Source organism: Pristiophorus japonicus, chromosome 20 (genome assembly GCF_044704955.1).
Source record: "Pristiophorus japonicus isolate sPriJap1 chromosome 20, sPriJap1.hap1, whole genome shotgun sequence".
Classification (NCBI taxonomy): domain Eukaryota; kingdom Metazoa; phylum Chordata; class Chondrichthyes; family Pristiophoridae; genus Pristiophorus; species Pristiophorus japonicus.
The window spans coordinates 19,099,138-19,115,019 of NC_091996.1; the positions used below are offsets into that span (position 1 = coordinate 19,099,138).

At 43.6% G+C, this 15,882-nt stretch overlaps 1 protein-coding gene across 1 annotated transcript in view; it reads left to right on the top strand.

The window, feature by feature from the left end:
* Positions 1–15,882, top strand: part of ntng2a (netrin g2a) — a 115,762-nt gene that overhangs the window by 19,452 nt on the left and 80,428 nt on the right. The window contains exon 3 of the mRNA XM_070863849.1: positions 5,016–5,659. Within this exon, the coding sequence (XP_070719950.1) occupies positions 5,016–5,659 (644 nt within the window). The remainder of the gene's footprint in view (positions 1–5,015; positions 5,660–15,882) is intronic.

Consider the following 15,882-nt stretch of genomic DNA (forward strand, 5'->3'; position numbering starts at 1 on the left):
AAGATAAATGTTGCCTTCGACACCAGGATAACTTCTTTGCTCTTCAGATATTATCCTGGGATGTTTAACATCCACCTGAATAGGCAGACAGTACTTTGGTTTAATGTTTCATCTCAAAGATGGCACCTTGAACAGCGCAGCACTCCCTCGGTACTGCACTGAAATGTGCTCAGGTTCTGAAGAGTTAAACCCACAACTTTCTGACTCGGGTAAATTGTAACCACTGAGCGAAGCTGATGCATCCAATGAGCTAAAGTGGTCAGGGAAGCATTTGGTTCATATCTTAATCTGGAGAAGGAGTTTAGCAATAATGGTCTGGATAAACGTGCCTAATGCAAATAAACCCTGATCCAAGCATGGAATTGCATGCAACATTGTCAGTGACTCTTGCTGTATGGGAGAGCTGATTGAAGTATAAATTATTTATACATTTATCAGCATTCAATTTTAATCGAAGAAATCTGATTCAATGTACTTTTATTCCCTTCCCTGTTTATTCTCTTGTTATTTTTGAAAGCCCTGAATCTTGCAGGAGTGCAGTTACATGGACACCCGCAGTCCTCCAGTAGAAACATAGAAACATAGAAAATAAGTGCAGGAGTAGGCCATTCAGCCCTTCGAGCCTGCACCACCATTCAATGTGATCATGGCTGATCATTCACCTCAGTACCCCTTTCCTGCTTTCTCTCCATACTCCTTGATCCCTTTAGCCATCAGGGCCATAGCTAACTCCCTTTTGAATATATCTAATGAACTGGCATCAACAACTCTCTGCGGTAGAGAATTTCACAGGTTAACAACTCTGAGTGAAGAAGTTTCTCCTCATCTCAGACCTAAATGGTTTACCGCTTATCCTTAGACTGTGACCCTGATTCTGGACTTCCCCAACATCGGGAACATTCTTCCTGCATCTAACCTGCCCAGTCCCGTCAGAATTTTATATGTTTCTATGAGATCCCCTCTCATTCTTCTAAACTCCAGTGAATACAAGCCCAGTCGATCCAGTACCTCACCCATTCTTCATGTATAAGCCCAAACAGTGAATGCTGGATGGATATTCCACTGTGGAGGGCATCACTGTTATGCTTGTTATCACTCTATGTTCCCACACATAGCAATCGGACTGATTTTTTTCCTATCCCCGGACCTCCCTTCCTCACCAAGCCAGAGACAATCAGGCAGCACATGAGTTTGCTACTGACAGACATGTGTGCGCTGGTTTCCTCCCAAAGTTTGTTTAAAACAGCCCGACCACCACTCTATACCGACCTGCACTCTGCATCTCCCTTAACAACGTGGTTAGTCAGGCACAGTCGCTGCGGCGAATCAAATACACCAACTAGTGTACGATTGCAACATGATGCAGTCGACAAAGGTTACCGACTATTATCATGAAAAAAGATGCTGCCGTTTCAGCAATAAATTAAGCTGAATGCCAGCACCTATTATATTTGGCAATAGTTGGGGAATCTCATTCAGAGGTCATGCTCCGAATGGTGCAGAGTGTGGGAAATGCAAATGCCACATTGGAGGTTGAATATCGGGAAGGGGAGCTGGGCTTGTTTGACCATCCTAGTTGAGACTAAGGGCAGCTGCAGAGTTACCATAGGAATCTTAACCAGACTGCAAAACATTTGGAAATAAAAAATCATATTGTCAGGCCTGAGTGGGATTGATAGGGTAGATGCTGAGATTGTTTCCCAAGCCTGGAGAGTCTAGATTTAGGGGGCATAGTCTCAGGATAAGGGGTTGGCCATTTAGGACTGAGATGAGGAGGAATTTCTTCACTGAGGGTGGTGAATCTTTGGAATTCTCTACCCGAGAGAGCTGTGGATGCTAAGTCGTTGAGTATAGTCAAGGCTGAGATAGATAGATTTTTGCACTCTTGGTGCATCAAGGGATATGGGGATCAAGTGAGAAAATTGAGTTGAGGTCAAAGATCAGCCATGATCTTACTGAATGGCGGAGCAGGCTCAAAGGGCCAAATTGCCTCACCTGCTCCTAATTCTTATGTTCTTATGGCAATATACTGCTTATGTTATGAAGTTTCTCTTCTATTTACAGCAATATCATTGGTACTTTTCACTCTTCTTGAGGAGGAAATCAAAGAATGCATACAGGATTGTTTCTTAGAACAGTATGTTACAGAACCTACAAGGGAGCAAGCTATCTTAGATCTGGTCCTGTGTAATGAGACAGAAATAATAAAAGATCCTCTTGGAATGAGTGATCACAGTATGGTTGAATTTGTAATACAGATTGGGGGTGAGGAAGTAGTGTCGCAAACGAGCGTACTATGCTTAAACAAAGGGGTCTACAGTGGGATGAGGGCAGAGTTGGCTAAAAGACTGGAAACACAGACTAAACGGTGGCACAATTGAGGAACAGTGGAGGATTTTCAAGGAGCTCTTTCATAGTGCTCAACAAAAATATATTCCAGTGAAAAAGAAGGGCGGTAAGAGAAGGGATAACCAGCCATGGATAACCAAGGAAATAAAGGAGAGTATCAAATTAAAAACCAATGCATATAAGGTGGGCAAGGTTACTGGGAAACTAGAAGATTGGGAACATTTTAAACGACAGCAAAGAATGACTAAGAAAGCAATAAAGAAAGGAAAGATAGATTACGAAATGTGGGAAGGGAGGACCTTGAGGTAATCACTATCACTAGGGGAGTAGTGCTGGACAGGCTAATGGGACTCAAGGTAGACAAGTCCCCTAGTCCTAATGAAATGCATCCCAGGGTATTAAAAGAGATGGCGGAAGTTATAGCAGATGCATTCGTTATAATCTACCAAAATTCTCTGGACTCTGGGGAGGTACCAGCGGATTGGAAAGCAGCTAATGTAACGCCTCTGTTTAAAAAAGGGGGCAGACAAAAGGCAGGTAACTATAGGCTGGTTAGTTTAACATCTGTAGTGGGGAAAATGCTTGAAGCTATCATTAAGGAAGAAATAGCGGGACATCTAGATAGGAATAGTGCAATTAAGCAGACGCAATATGGATTCATGAAGGGGAAATCATGTTTAACTAATTTACTGGAATTCTTTGAGGATATAACGAGCATGGTGGATAGAGGTGTACCGATGGATGTGGTGTATTTAGATTTCCAAAAGGCATTCGATAAGGTGCCCCACAAAAGGTTACTGCAGAAGATAAAGGTACGCGGAGTCGGAGGAAATGTATTAGCATGGATCGAGAATTGGCTGGCTAACAGAAAGCAGAGAGTCGGGATAAATGGGTCCTTTTCGGGTTGGAAATCGGTGGATTGTGGTGAGCCACAGGGATCGGTGCTGGGACCACAACTGTTTACAATATACATAGATGACCTGGAAGAGGGGACAGAGTGTAGTGTAACAAAATTTGCAGATGACACAAAGATTAGTGGGAAAACAGGTTGTGTTGAGGACACAGAGAGGCTGCAAAGAGATTTAGATAGGTTAAGCGAATGGGCTAAGGTTTGGCAGATGGAATACAATGTCGGAAAATGTGAGGTCATCCACCTTGGGAAAAAAAACAGTAAAAGGGAATATTATTTGAATGGGGAGAAATTACAACATGCTGCGGTGCAGAGGGACCTGGGGGTCCTTGTGCATGAATCCCAAAAAGTTAGTTTGCAGGTGCAGCAGGTAATCAAGAAGGCGAATGGAATGTTGCCCTTCATTGCGAGAGGGATGGAGTACAAAAGCAGGGAGGTTCTGCTGCAAATGTATAGGGTATTGGTGAGGCCGCACCTGGAGTACTGCGTGCAGTTTTGGTCACCTTACTTAAGGAAGGATATACTAGCTTTGGAGGTGGTACAGAGACGATTCACTAGGCTGATTCCGGAGATGAGGGGGTTACCTTATGATGATAGATTGAGTAGACTGGGTCTTTACTCGTTGGAGTTCAGAAGGATGAGGGGTGATCTTATAGAAACATTTAAAATAATGAAAGGGATAGACAAGATAGAGGCAGAGAGGTTGTTTCCACTGGTCGGGGAGACTAGAACTAGGGGGCACAGCCTCAAAATATGGGGGAACCAATTTAAAATCGAGTTGAGAAGGAATTTCTTCTCCCAGAGGGTTGTGAATCTGTGGAATTTTCTGCCCAAGGAAGCAGTTGAGGCTAGCTCATTGAATGTATTCAAATCACAGATAAATAGATTTTTAACCAATAAGGGAATTAAGGGCTATGGGGAGCGGGTGGGTAAGTGGAGCTGAGTCCACGGCCAGATCAGCCATGATCTTTTTGAATGGCGGAGCAGGCTCGAGGGGCTAGATGGCCTACTTCTGTTCCTAATTCTTATGTTCTTATGTTCACTCAGAGTATAGGAGCAGGGAGGTCTTACTGCAGTTGTACAGGATCTTGGTGAGGCCACACCTTGACTATTGTGTGCAGTTTTGATCTCCTAATCTGAGGAAGGATGTTCTTGCTATTGAGGGAGTGCAGCAAAGGTTCACCAGACTAATTCCTGGGATGACAGGACTGACATATGAAGAAAGACTGGATCGATTGGGCTTGTATTCACTGGAATTTAGAAGGATGAGAGGGGATCTCATAGAAACATATAAAATTCTGATGGGATTGGACAGGTTAGATGCAGGAAGAATGTTCCCGATGTTGGGGAAGTCCAGAACCAGGAGTCACAGTCTAAGGATAAGGGGTAAGCCATATAGGACCGAGATGAGGAGAAACCTCTTCACTCAGAGAATTGTGAACCTGTGGAATTCTCTACCACAGAAAGTTGTTGAGGCCAGTTTGTTAGATATATTCAAAAGGGATTTAGATGTGGCCCTTACGGCTAAAGGGATCAAGGTGTATGGAGAGAAAGCAGGAAAGGGGTACTAAAGTTGCATGATCAGCCAGGATCATATTGAATGGTAGTGCAGGTTCGAAGGGCCGAATGGCCAACTCCTGCACCTACTTTCTATGTTTCTATATTTTTGCAAGCATGCTTTATTGCCTTTTTTTTTAATTAACTACTAAATAGCTTAACCAGAACTAAAACAACTTTTTACATGTTCTCATTTCAGGGCAATCCCTACATGTGTTTTAGTGAATGTGATGCTTCAAATCGAGACCTGGCCCATCCCCCCAAACTGATGTTTGACCAGGAGGATAATGGACCTGTAACCTACTGGCAAAGTGTCACATGGGGAAAATACCCCGAGCCTCTCCTGGCCAACATCACGCTCTCCTGGAACAAGACAATACAGCTCACTGAGAATATTATCATTACCTTTGAAGCAGGCCGACCCACCACCATGATACTGGAGAAGTCGCTAAACTATGGCAGGACATGGCAGCCTTATCAGTACTACGCAGAGGATTGCATGGAGGCTTTCAGAATGGAGGCCAAAAATGTCCGAGATCTGTCACCCATGACTGCCCTCCAGATCATCTGCACAGAAGACTACTCCAAGTGGGTGGGCTTTGAAAATGAGAAGAACTTGCACTTTGAGGTCAAGGAACGTTTTGCCATTTTTGCAGGCTCACTCCTCCAGAACATGGAGGCTCTGTACAAGAGGATGGACATTAACAAGGGGCTAAGGGACTTTTTCACGTTAACAGACCTTCGAATTCGGCTGATAAAACCTGCAACCGGAGGGACGTTTGTGCAGAGGAAATACCTAAATAAATACTTCTACGCTATTTCTAATGTCGAAGTCACGGGCAGGTAAGGGATCATATTGTTATGGAATAGTCATTTTTAAATTTAATTTTGCTTTTTTGCCAAACTGGTTTTGTACGGGACGGGTCGGGTTGGGTGCGGGGGGGAGTGTTCCCGGTGTTGGGTGGGTCCGGAGCCCGGGGGGGGGGCACGCTCTTGGGATGGGAGGTGGGCTGTTTGGGGCTGGGACTGGGAGAGACTTCTTCACTCGGGGAGTTGTTGGCCTGTGGGGTTCCCTGCCGCGGAGAGTTGTTGATGCCAGTTCATTGGATGTGTTCGGGAGGGAGTTGGATGTGGTCCTTGCGGCTGGGGGGGTCGGAGGGGGAATGGGGGGGTGGTGCTGGGGTGGGTGATCAGCCATGATCTTGTTGAATGGCGGTGCAGGCTCGAAGGGCAGAATGGCCTATTCCTGCACCTATTTTCTATGTTTCTATGTTTCTATATTATTGAAAGCGATGTTACGAACTCCTCAACCAAACTCGGGGACATTGCAGTTGTCCAGCTCTGAGGCAAAAGCAAAGCAGCACTGCTAAAGCTTACTGGCCTCAACCATTTGAAGTAAGTCAACCAATCCGCTGATTTATGCAGAAATTGGGACTGGACTGCCTTAATACAGTTCAATCCAGGTTAACAGAAAGGATCGATCAACTCCTGGGTTACACAGGATATACGGCACAGAAACAGGCCATTCGGCCCAACCAGTCCATGCCAGTGTTTATGCTCCACTCGAGCCTCCTCCCGTCTTTCCTCATCTAAATCTATCCGGATAACCCTCTATTCCCTTCTCCCTCAGATGCTTGTTTAGCCTCCCCTTGAATGCATCGCTCCTATTGGCTTCAACCACTCCCTGTGGTAGTGAGTTCCACATTCACACCATTCTTTGGGTAAAGAATTTTCCCAATTCTTTACCCAAAGGGTTTAAGGTTAATTTTTCTCCTTGTTTAGAGGAGCTGTGATGGGTGAATTTCCGATAACAAGCAGATCAATTTCTCAAGGGTAATAAATCCACAATAATCTTCAACAATGGTTGAACAGGTGAGGAAGTGAACAGAATCTACTTCAAAGATTATTTTTGGCCCGCAACCATTATTTAAAAATAAATCCTCTGCCACTTTCCCTCTCTGCTCATTATGTGCCTTTAGTGTCCATGTTATCCTCCGATTCAAGAGCTGGACTGTCTTGACCACAGCTGGCATCAATGCAAAGATCAGCTGGCAGGAAACTCCTTTTGAAGAGGTACTGTCTTCATTAAAACAAGCTGGGGTGCAGTGGTACTGGCCTTTCACCACTAGGGCCGGGGTTAAAATCCAGCCTAGACTGATAGGATGAGAGTCTCCGCTGTCTGCTGGGTGGGTGTTGCAGTTTGGGCTTTCTCCAACACAGCTCCCCTTGTGCAAATCAGCTTCCATCCAGCCGAGTGAATTAGTTGTAATACAGGTCTAACAACTTGTACCAGTCATAGTACGTTGTTCACCAGAGAACGCATTGGATGGACACCACTTCTGTCAATTTGGAAGATGGAAAGTATCACAAAACTAAAACTCTTAGTACAGGCTATTGCTGTCCAGATTTATTTCCAAGTAAAATGATTTACCGAATCAGAGACATAGGCATGATACTACACAGCACAATCAGTAACATGCCCTACATACAGTCATGTTCACTGGTTAAATGTGTCCATTGATCACCCAGTCCCTCTGGCAAACTCTTAGAAAGACACAGTCTCTGGTTACACCTACATAAGAGTTGCTCACAAAGCTCTACCTTTCTTTAATTAATTAATTCATGGATGTGGGTGTCGCCAGCAAGGCCAGCATTTATTGCCCATCCCTAATTGCCCTCAAGAAGGTAGTGGTGAGCTGCCTTCTTGAACCATTAGGTCTGTGAGGTGAAGGTACTTCCACAGTGCTGTTAGGGAAGGAGTTCCAGGATTGTGACCCAGTGGCGATATACTTCCAAGTCAGGATGGTGTGTGACTTGGAGGGGAACGTGGAGGTGGTGGTGTTCCCATGCACCTGCTGCCCTTGTCCTTCTAGGTGGTAGAGGTTGTGGGTTGAGGAGGTACCTTCAGTACATACAACAACTACACTACAATGGACAGAAACTCATGAGCATTGGAATAGTTTTGGTTACAGGGATATTTTCCCTTTTCAAATTCAAGCCATTTTTTTTTGAAGATGGGGTTGTCCATCAAGCTTGATTATATCGAACAAAGAAACCATGGTATCCCACCTCACGGCACTAACCAATCTTAAACCACAATCTATAAGAGCTTCACAAGCACTACTGACACACATATCCACAGATTAACATGACTAGATTAACAGTTGGATGAGTTCAACTGCCAGAGGGCTCAAATGAATATTTACCACAACATATTCTTAATCAATCCAACAGTGATGAAGACTATCTACATTGCAACCAGTTATATGGATTAATCTTCCACAGATCAAACGTTACCACAGAACAAAGGAGGTTACATAAAGACAGCCCATGGACACAGTTACTGAGTTACCCTAACTATTTAAAACCAAACACAAAAATCTCTTGTCGTCACATAAGGATCCTATGCAAATTGCGTCTGGGTAATCAATCTAGTTTCTAATTTGTATGGACCCACAGGACCAGGCTGGCAGTAATTAATGTTAAATTGGTAACCTTACTCAAGAGCAACCACAGGATGGCTAGTGTTGGGCATGGAAAAATAACACAGTGGTGGGGGGGCTGCTATCCTGAGGTTGTTTAAGCACCTTGACTATATTTATACATTAAATACAAGTTGTGGTTGTGGCCATGCCTGTTGTTGGGGAAGAGGACGTTTCCATTGTGCTGTATCTGAGCTATGAGTGCTCAATGCTGACACTGATGACCAAAATGGACCATTTTGTTCCCAGCGCTAATGTTCCTCACCTTGATAATCATGTACTTCGCAAAAAAAAAAAGGTATTTCTTGTTTACAAGTCATTGTAATTGGGTAATGCAATTCATGTCAAAATGCATCACATCACTTATTCCTGACATTACCACAGTGAAAAAGACACATGACTGTTCTCCATTCCTGTGATAAAGTCTGTGCTTCTTTTAAAATATGTAACACAAGACTGCAATGACTTTCTAATGGACCTCTATCAGTGACCCTTATGTTAATACAAGTCTGAGTCTAGTAGGTGTCATGTTTATAAAACATTGATCTGGTATCTACAATAATTACACCCATCATCTTGTCATTGCCTCTGTCCTTGGGTAAAATTTGCACCTCCAGTATTTGCTGTAAGCACAGTGTGTGCCAGCAAACAAAATATTTTCAGACGTGGGACTGGTGCAGATGGAGAGATTATGTAGGCTGTGATGGAAATTGCCATCTGTACCAGCATTGGGAGAGAGCAGCAGCAACAACAACTTGTATTTATATAGCGCCTTTAATGTTGTAAAACGTCCCAAGGTGCTTCACAGGAGTATTATAAGACAAAAAATTTGACACCGAGCCACACAAGGAAAAATTAGGGCGGGTGACCAAAAGCTTGGTCAAAGAGGTAGGTTTGAAGAGCGTCTTAAAGGAGGAAAGAGAGACGGAGAGGTTTAGGCAGGGAATTCTAGAGCTTGGGGCCTCGGCAACGGAAGAGCAGGCCGGTTAAGAGAAGGGGAACCTATCCTTTTTTGCACTTATCGCCCTTTGCATATGGCATGCCCACTTGATTGAGATACAAGAGGGAGGCTGTGAAACTAAAAATCATGGTTTAAAAACTAGTATTAAAACTAGTATTAAACTAGTATTAAAACACTCTACCTAAACGTACGCAGCATTTGAAATAAAGTAAATGAGTAGACGGCACAAATCATTACAAATGGGTATGATTTGGTGGCCATTACAGAAACGTGGTTGCAGGGTGGCCAAGACTGGGAATTAAACATACAGGGGTATCTGACAATTCGGAAAGATAGACAAGAAGGGAAAGGAGGTGGGGTAGCTCTGTTAATAAAGGATGATATCAGGACAGTTGTGAGAGATGATATTGGCTCTAATGAACAAAATGTTGAATCATTGTGGGTGGAGATTAGAGAAAGTAAGGGGAAAAAGTCACTTGTGGGCGTAGTTTATAGGCCCCCAAATAATAACATCACGGTGAGGCGGGCAATAATCAAGGGAATAATGGAGGTATGTGAAAAAGGAATGGCAGTATTCATGGGAGATTTTAACCTACATATCGATTGGTCAAATCAAATCGCACGGGGTAGCCTTGAGGAGGAATTCATAGAATGCATACGGGATTGTTTCTTAGAACAGTATGTTACAGAACCTACGAGGGAGCAAGCTATCTTAGATCTGGTCCTGTGTAATGAGACAGGAATAATAAACGATCTCCTAGTAAAAGATCCTCTCGGAATGAGTGATCACAGTATGGTTTAATTTGTAACACAGATTGAGGCTGAGGAAGTAGTGACTTAAACGAGCGTACTATGCTTAAACAAAGGGGACTACAGTGGGATGAGGGCAGAGTTGGCTAAAGTAGACTGGAAACACAGACTAAACGGTGGCACAATTGAGGAACAGTGGAGGACTTTTAAGGAGCTCTTTCATAGTGCTTAATAAAAATATATTCCAGTGAAAAAGAAGGGCGGTAAGAGAAGGGATAACCAGCCGTGGATAACCAAGGAAATAAAGGAGAGTATCAAATTAAAAACCAATGCGTATGAGGTGGCCAAGGTTGTGGGAAACTAGCAGATTGGGAAAATTTTAAACGACAGCAAAGAATGACTAAGAAAGCAATAAAGAAAGGAAGCAATAAAGAAAGGAAAGATAGATTACGAAAGTAAACTTGCGCAAAACATAAAAACAGATAGTAAAAGCTTTTATCGATATATAAAACGGAAAAGAGTGACTAAAGTAAATGTTGGTCCCTTAGAAGATGAGAAGGGGGATTTAATAATGGGAAATGTGGAAATGGCTGAGACCTTAAACAATTATTTTGCTTCGGTCTTCACAGTGGAAGACACAAAAACCATGCCAAAAATTGCTCGTTACAGGAATGTGGGAAGGGAGGACCTTGAGATAATCACTATCACTAGGGGGGTAGTGCTGGACAGGCTAATGGGACTCAAGGTAGACAAGTCCCCTGGTCCTGATGAAATGCATCCTAGGGTATTAAAAGAGATGGCGGAAGTTATAGCAGATGCATTCGTTATAATCGACCAAAATTCTCTGGACTCTGGGGAGGTACCAGCGGATTGGAAAGCAGCTAATGTAATGCCTCTGTTTAAAAAAGGGGGCAGACAAAAGGCAGGTAACTATAGGCCGGTTAGTTTAACATCTGTAGTGGGGAAAATGCTTGAATCTATCATTAAGGAAGAAATATCGGGACATCTAGATAGGAATAGTACAATCAAGCAGACGCAACATGGATTCATGAAGGGGAAATCATGTTTAACTAATTTACTGGAATTCTTTGAGGATATAACGAGCATGGTGGATAGAGATGTACCGATGGATTTGGTGTATTTAGATTTCCAAAAGGCATTCGATAAGGTGCCCCACGAAGATAAAGGTACGTGGAGTCGGAGGAAATGTATTAGCATGGATCGAGAATTGGCTGGCTAACAGAAAGCAGAGAGTCGGGATAAATGGGTCCTTTTCGGGTTGGAAATCGGTGGTTAGTGGTGTGCCACAGGGATTGGTGCTGGAACCACAACTGTTTACAATATACATAGATGACCTGGAAGAGGGGACAGAGTGTAGTGTAACACAATTTGCAGATGACACAAAGATTAGTGAGAAAGCGGGTTGTGTAGAGGACACAGAGAGGCTGCAAAGAGATTTAGATAGGTTAAGCGAATGGGCTAAGGTTTGGCAGATGGAGTACAATATCGGAAAATGTGAGGTCATCCACCTTGGGTAAAAAAACAGTAAAAGGGAATATTATTTGAATGGGGAGAAATTACAACAGGCTGCGGTGCAGAGGGACCTGGGGGTCCTTGTGTATGAATCCCAAAAAGTTAGTTTGCAGGTGCAGCAGGTAATCAGGAAGGCGAATGGAATGTTGGCCTTCATTGCGAGAGGGAAGGAATACAAAAGCAGGGAGGTCCTGCTGCAGTTTTGGTCACCTTACTTAAGGAAGGATATACTAGCTTTAGAGGGGGTACAGAGACGATTCACTGGGCTGATTCCGGAGATGAGGGGGTTACCTTATGATGATAGATTGAGTAGACTGGGTCTTTACTCGTTGGAGTTCAGAATGATGAGGGGTGATCTTATAGAAACATTTAAAATAATGAAAGGGATAGACAAGATAGAGGCAGATAGGTTGTTTCCACTGGTCGGGGAGACTAGAACTAGGGGGCACAGCCTCAAAATACGGGGGAGCCAATTTAAAACCGAGTTGAGAAGGAATTTCTTCTCCCAGAGGGTTGTGAATCTGTGGAATTCTCTGCCCAAGGAAGCAGTTGAGGCTAGCTCATTGAATGTATTCAAATCACAGATAGATAGATTTTTAACCAATAAGGGAATTAATGGTTATGGGGAGCAGGCGGGTAAGTGGAGCTGAGTCCATGGCCAGATCAGCCATGATCTTGTTGAATGGCGGAGCAGGCTCGAGGGGGTAGATGGCCTACTCCTGTTCCTAATTCTTATGTTCTTATGTAAGCTTGCAGGGGTCTTCTTTTTCAGGAAAGGAAAGAGAGAACATTGGGGGAGGGAGGGGGGTGAAGAGCGATGGGGTGGCCTGGGTTTGCAGGGATGTAATTAAAAGAAACACTGACATAGCAACTTGGAGCAGAGTGAAGTTTTGTTTTGCTTCCAAGGGTGAAGAATTCGTGGCTCAAATTTAAAGAGCAACTAACTCACTTATCCCAACTCAAATCAGCAAAAAGTGACCATTAGAAAGACAGACTCCATCTAATTCATTATATTCTGACAGACTCGGCACTCCATAAAATCACCTGCTACTTAAGTAACATTTCTATAGTCCTGATTTAACTCTTGGTAAAAGGATGGATATCAAGATTTTTTTGTGTAGGTTTGTTAATTTAAAAGGACCAATTAAAGGCTATCTAGAGGTCTAGTTTCCACTTTGGACACAATCAGCGATCCGGGAGTGAATTGCGTCCAAAATTGCGCTAGTTTTGAAAAGTGTTTTTTCCTCTCAAGTTTCCACAAACTCATTTGCATATCACCGAACGCAAACTCTGCCATGAAAAACACAGAATGTTTTTAAAAATTGCTTTAAAAGACATTTCTTAAGAGATTTATGAATGGTAACTTGGTGCAGTTTGACTAACGCAACTGAAATTGGGGTTTATCACAAAAAATAAGCATTTTTAATCACAGTTTCAATGTACCACTTGTGAGTAACCCGATTTTAAATGACTGAAAATGACTTAAAAAAAAATATACATAGCCATTTGCTAGTACAGATAGTCAGTGTCTTAGTAGTAAATTAAAAAAATATATATTCAAAAGCTTTTAAATTGTGCCTATTGATGTCCTTGTGCCCAAAAGAACCAGCTTAATTTTCAAAGCCTTCTCGAAGGCCTGCAAATGAACGCAATTAGCGGAAACTTGTGATTAATTCATCCTGGGAACGTGGCCAATATTGTGGGCGGGGCCGGATTCTAGAGCAATGTTTTTTAAACTAATGCCAAAGATCGCGGAAACTCAAGTTGTGCCGAGTGTAATTTGCCTAAAGATTCTGCAACCTTTTGTGCTGGTTTAGCCGATATCAGGGGAATTGCACTGAGCGCAACTGAGCGAAAATTCCTTGTCTGAGTTCGATGGATATATTTATGGTGTGTGAATTGAGTAAGATCATATCTGACATATGAGGGGGTTGAAGGTGGTTGAGCAATCCTGCAGACTGTGTGTGTGTGTGTGCAACGTAGAGGTGTCCAAACCTTTACCTTTCATGTGCTACTCCTTCGCTCATCATCTTGTATAAATGCTGTCGAGTCCTGGGAACTGGCTGAGGCTTTAATACCTTTATCACATCCTTTTGATCTGGTTTGTTTGTTTGTTTTCCTCTTCCAGTTAAAGGCTGAAGGTTACTGACCCACCCCAACCTCTCTATTGGCTGGGATTTCATAAGAACATAAGAAATAGGAGCAGGAGTAGGCCATTTTGCCCCTCGAGCCTGCTCCACCGTTCAATTATATCATGGCTGATCTTCTACCTCAACTCCACTTGCCTGCACTATCCCCATATCCCTTGATTCCCTCAATATCAAAAAATCTATCAATACATAAGGAACAGGAAAAGACCATTTAGCCTCATGAGGCTGTTAGCAGCAAGAGGAGGCCATTGAGTCCCTCGAGCATGTTACACAGGAACAGGAGGAGGCCATTGAGCCCCTCGAGCATGTTATACAGGAACAGGAGGAGGCCATTGAGCCCCTCGAGCATGTTATACAGGAACAGGAGGAGGCCATTCTGCCCCTCGAGCATGTTACACAGGAACAAGAGGAGGCCCATTCAGCCTCTGGTTTAAGCTACTAACATTGGGAGCTTGCTAAGGATTGTTTTTTATTCTTGCCATTTCATATTGAACACTGGTATTTGTAACCGGCTGTTCTGAGAGGTGTGTGGATTTCAGTGCCATTATCTAAACTGGCCCTTGCAAAGACATTTGTTTGGATCTTGCCGCTGTCTGCTGTGCAGTGTTGCAAATATAGTTGGTAGGGGCTGTCCTCTGTACAGGAAAATGTCACTTTCTGATTGGTGGAAAATGGCAATGGAAAGACTGGTGGGTTTCCACCATTGAGAAAATAGTCTGTCTACTACCCTTTTCCCACCAATCAGAAAGCAACATTTTTCAATCTACTAGCCTTGTATTTATAAACCAAAAACTGTACTGGCAGAAATATTCCCAATCCTGGAATATGGCCATCCAGCCTGACGCACTGCAAGGCGGCCACGGACTAATAAGGGCTGCAGATCATCTCGCACACTTTATCTGATCAATCCAACACCTGTGGACTCCATTATCATCGGCAGTCCCTTGAAATCGAGGAAGACTCACTAAAAGTGAGTTCTCAGGTGACTGTACAGTCCAATACGAGATTTACAGTCTCTGTCACAGGTGGGACAGACAGTGGTTGAAGGAAAGGGTGGGTGGGGAGTCTGGTTTGCCGCACGCTCCTTCCACTGCGTGTGCTTGTTTTCTGCTTGCTCTCGGCGACGAGACTCGAGGTGCTCAATGGCCTCCCGGATGCTCTTCACTTAGGGCGGTCTTGGGCCAGGGATTCCCAAGTACCGGTGGGGTTGTTACACAATGGAAGAAAGAGGTACCTACACAAGGCAAGGACTAATTCATCACCCACCCTGGTACGTTTGTAACACTTCCCCATTGTGGCCCTGCATTAGGTAACAGACGTTGAATATTTAGCATTCTTCGGGATGCGGGCATTCCAGGCAAAGCTGCCATGTACTGATCATCCTTAGTTTCTCTTGAGAAGAGGGTGCTGAGCCGCCTTCTTGAACCGCTGCTGCCATGTGATGAAGGTACTCCCAGAATGCTGTTAGGTAGCGAGTTCCAGGATTTTGATGCAGCTACAACGAAGGAATCTTAGCAACATAAGAACATGAGAAATAGGAACAGGAGTAGGCCATGCGGCCCCTCGAGTCTGCTCTGCCATTCAATAAGATCATGGCTGATCTGATCTTGGACTCAACTCCACTTTCCTGCTTTTTTTCCCATAACCTTTGACTCCCCTGTAGTTCAAGAATCTGTCTATCTCTGCCTTAAATATACTCAATGACCCAGCCTCCACAGCTCTCTGGGGTAGAGAATTTCAAAGATTCATGACCCTCTGAGAGAAGAAATTCCTCCTCATCGCTGTCTTAAATGGGCGACCTCTTACTCTGAAACTATGCCACCTACTTCTAGATTCTCCCACGAGAGGAAACACTTTCTAAGCATCTACCCTGTCAATCCCCCTCAGAATCTTGTATGTTTCAATTAGAACACCTCTCATTCTTCTAAACCCCAATGAGCATAGGCCCAACTTGCTCAACCTTTTCTCATAAGACAACCGCTTCAGCTCAGGAATCAACCTAGTGAACTGTCTCCGAACTACCTCCAATGCAAGTATATCCCTCCTTAAATAAGGAGACCAAAAACTGTATGCAGTACTCCAGGTGTGATCTCACCAAATGCCCTGTTATAGTTATAGCAAGATTGCCCTACTTTTATACTCCATCCCCCTTGTAATAAAGGCCAACATTCCATTTGCCTTCCTAATTTC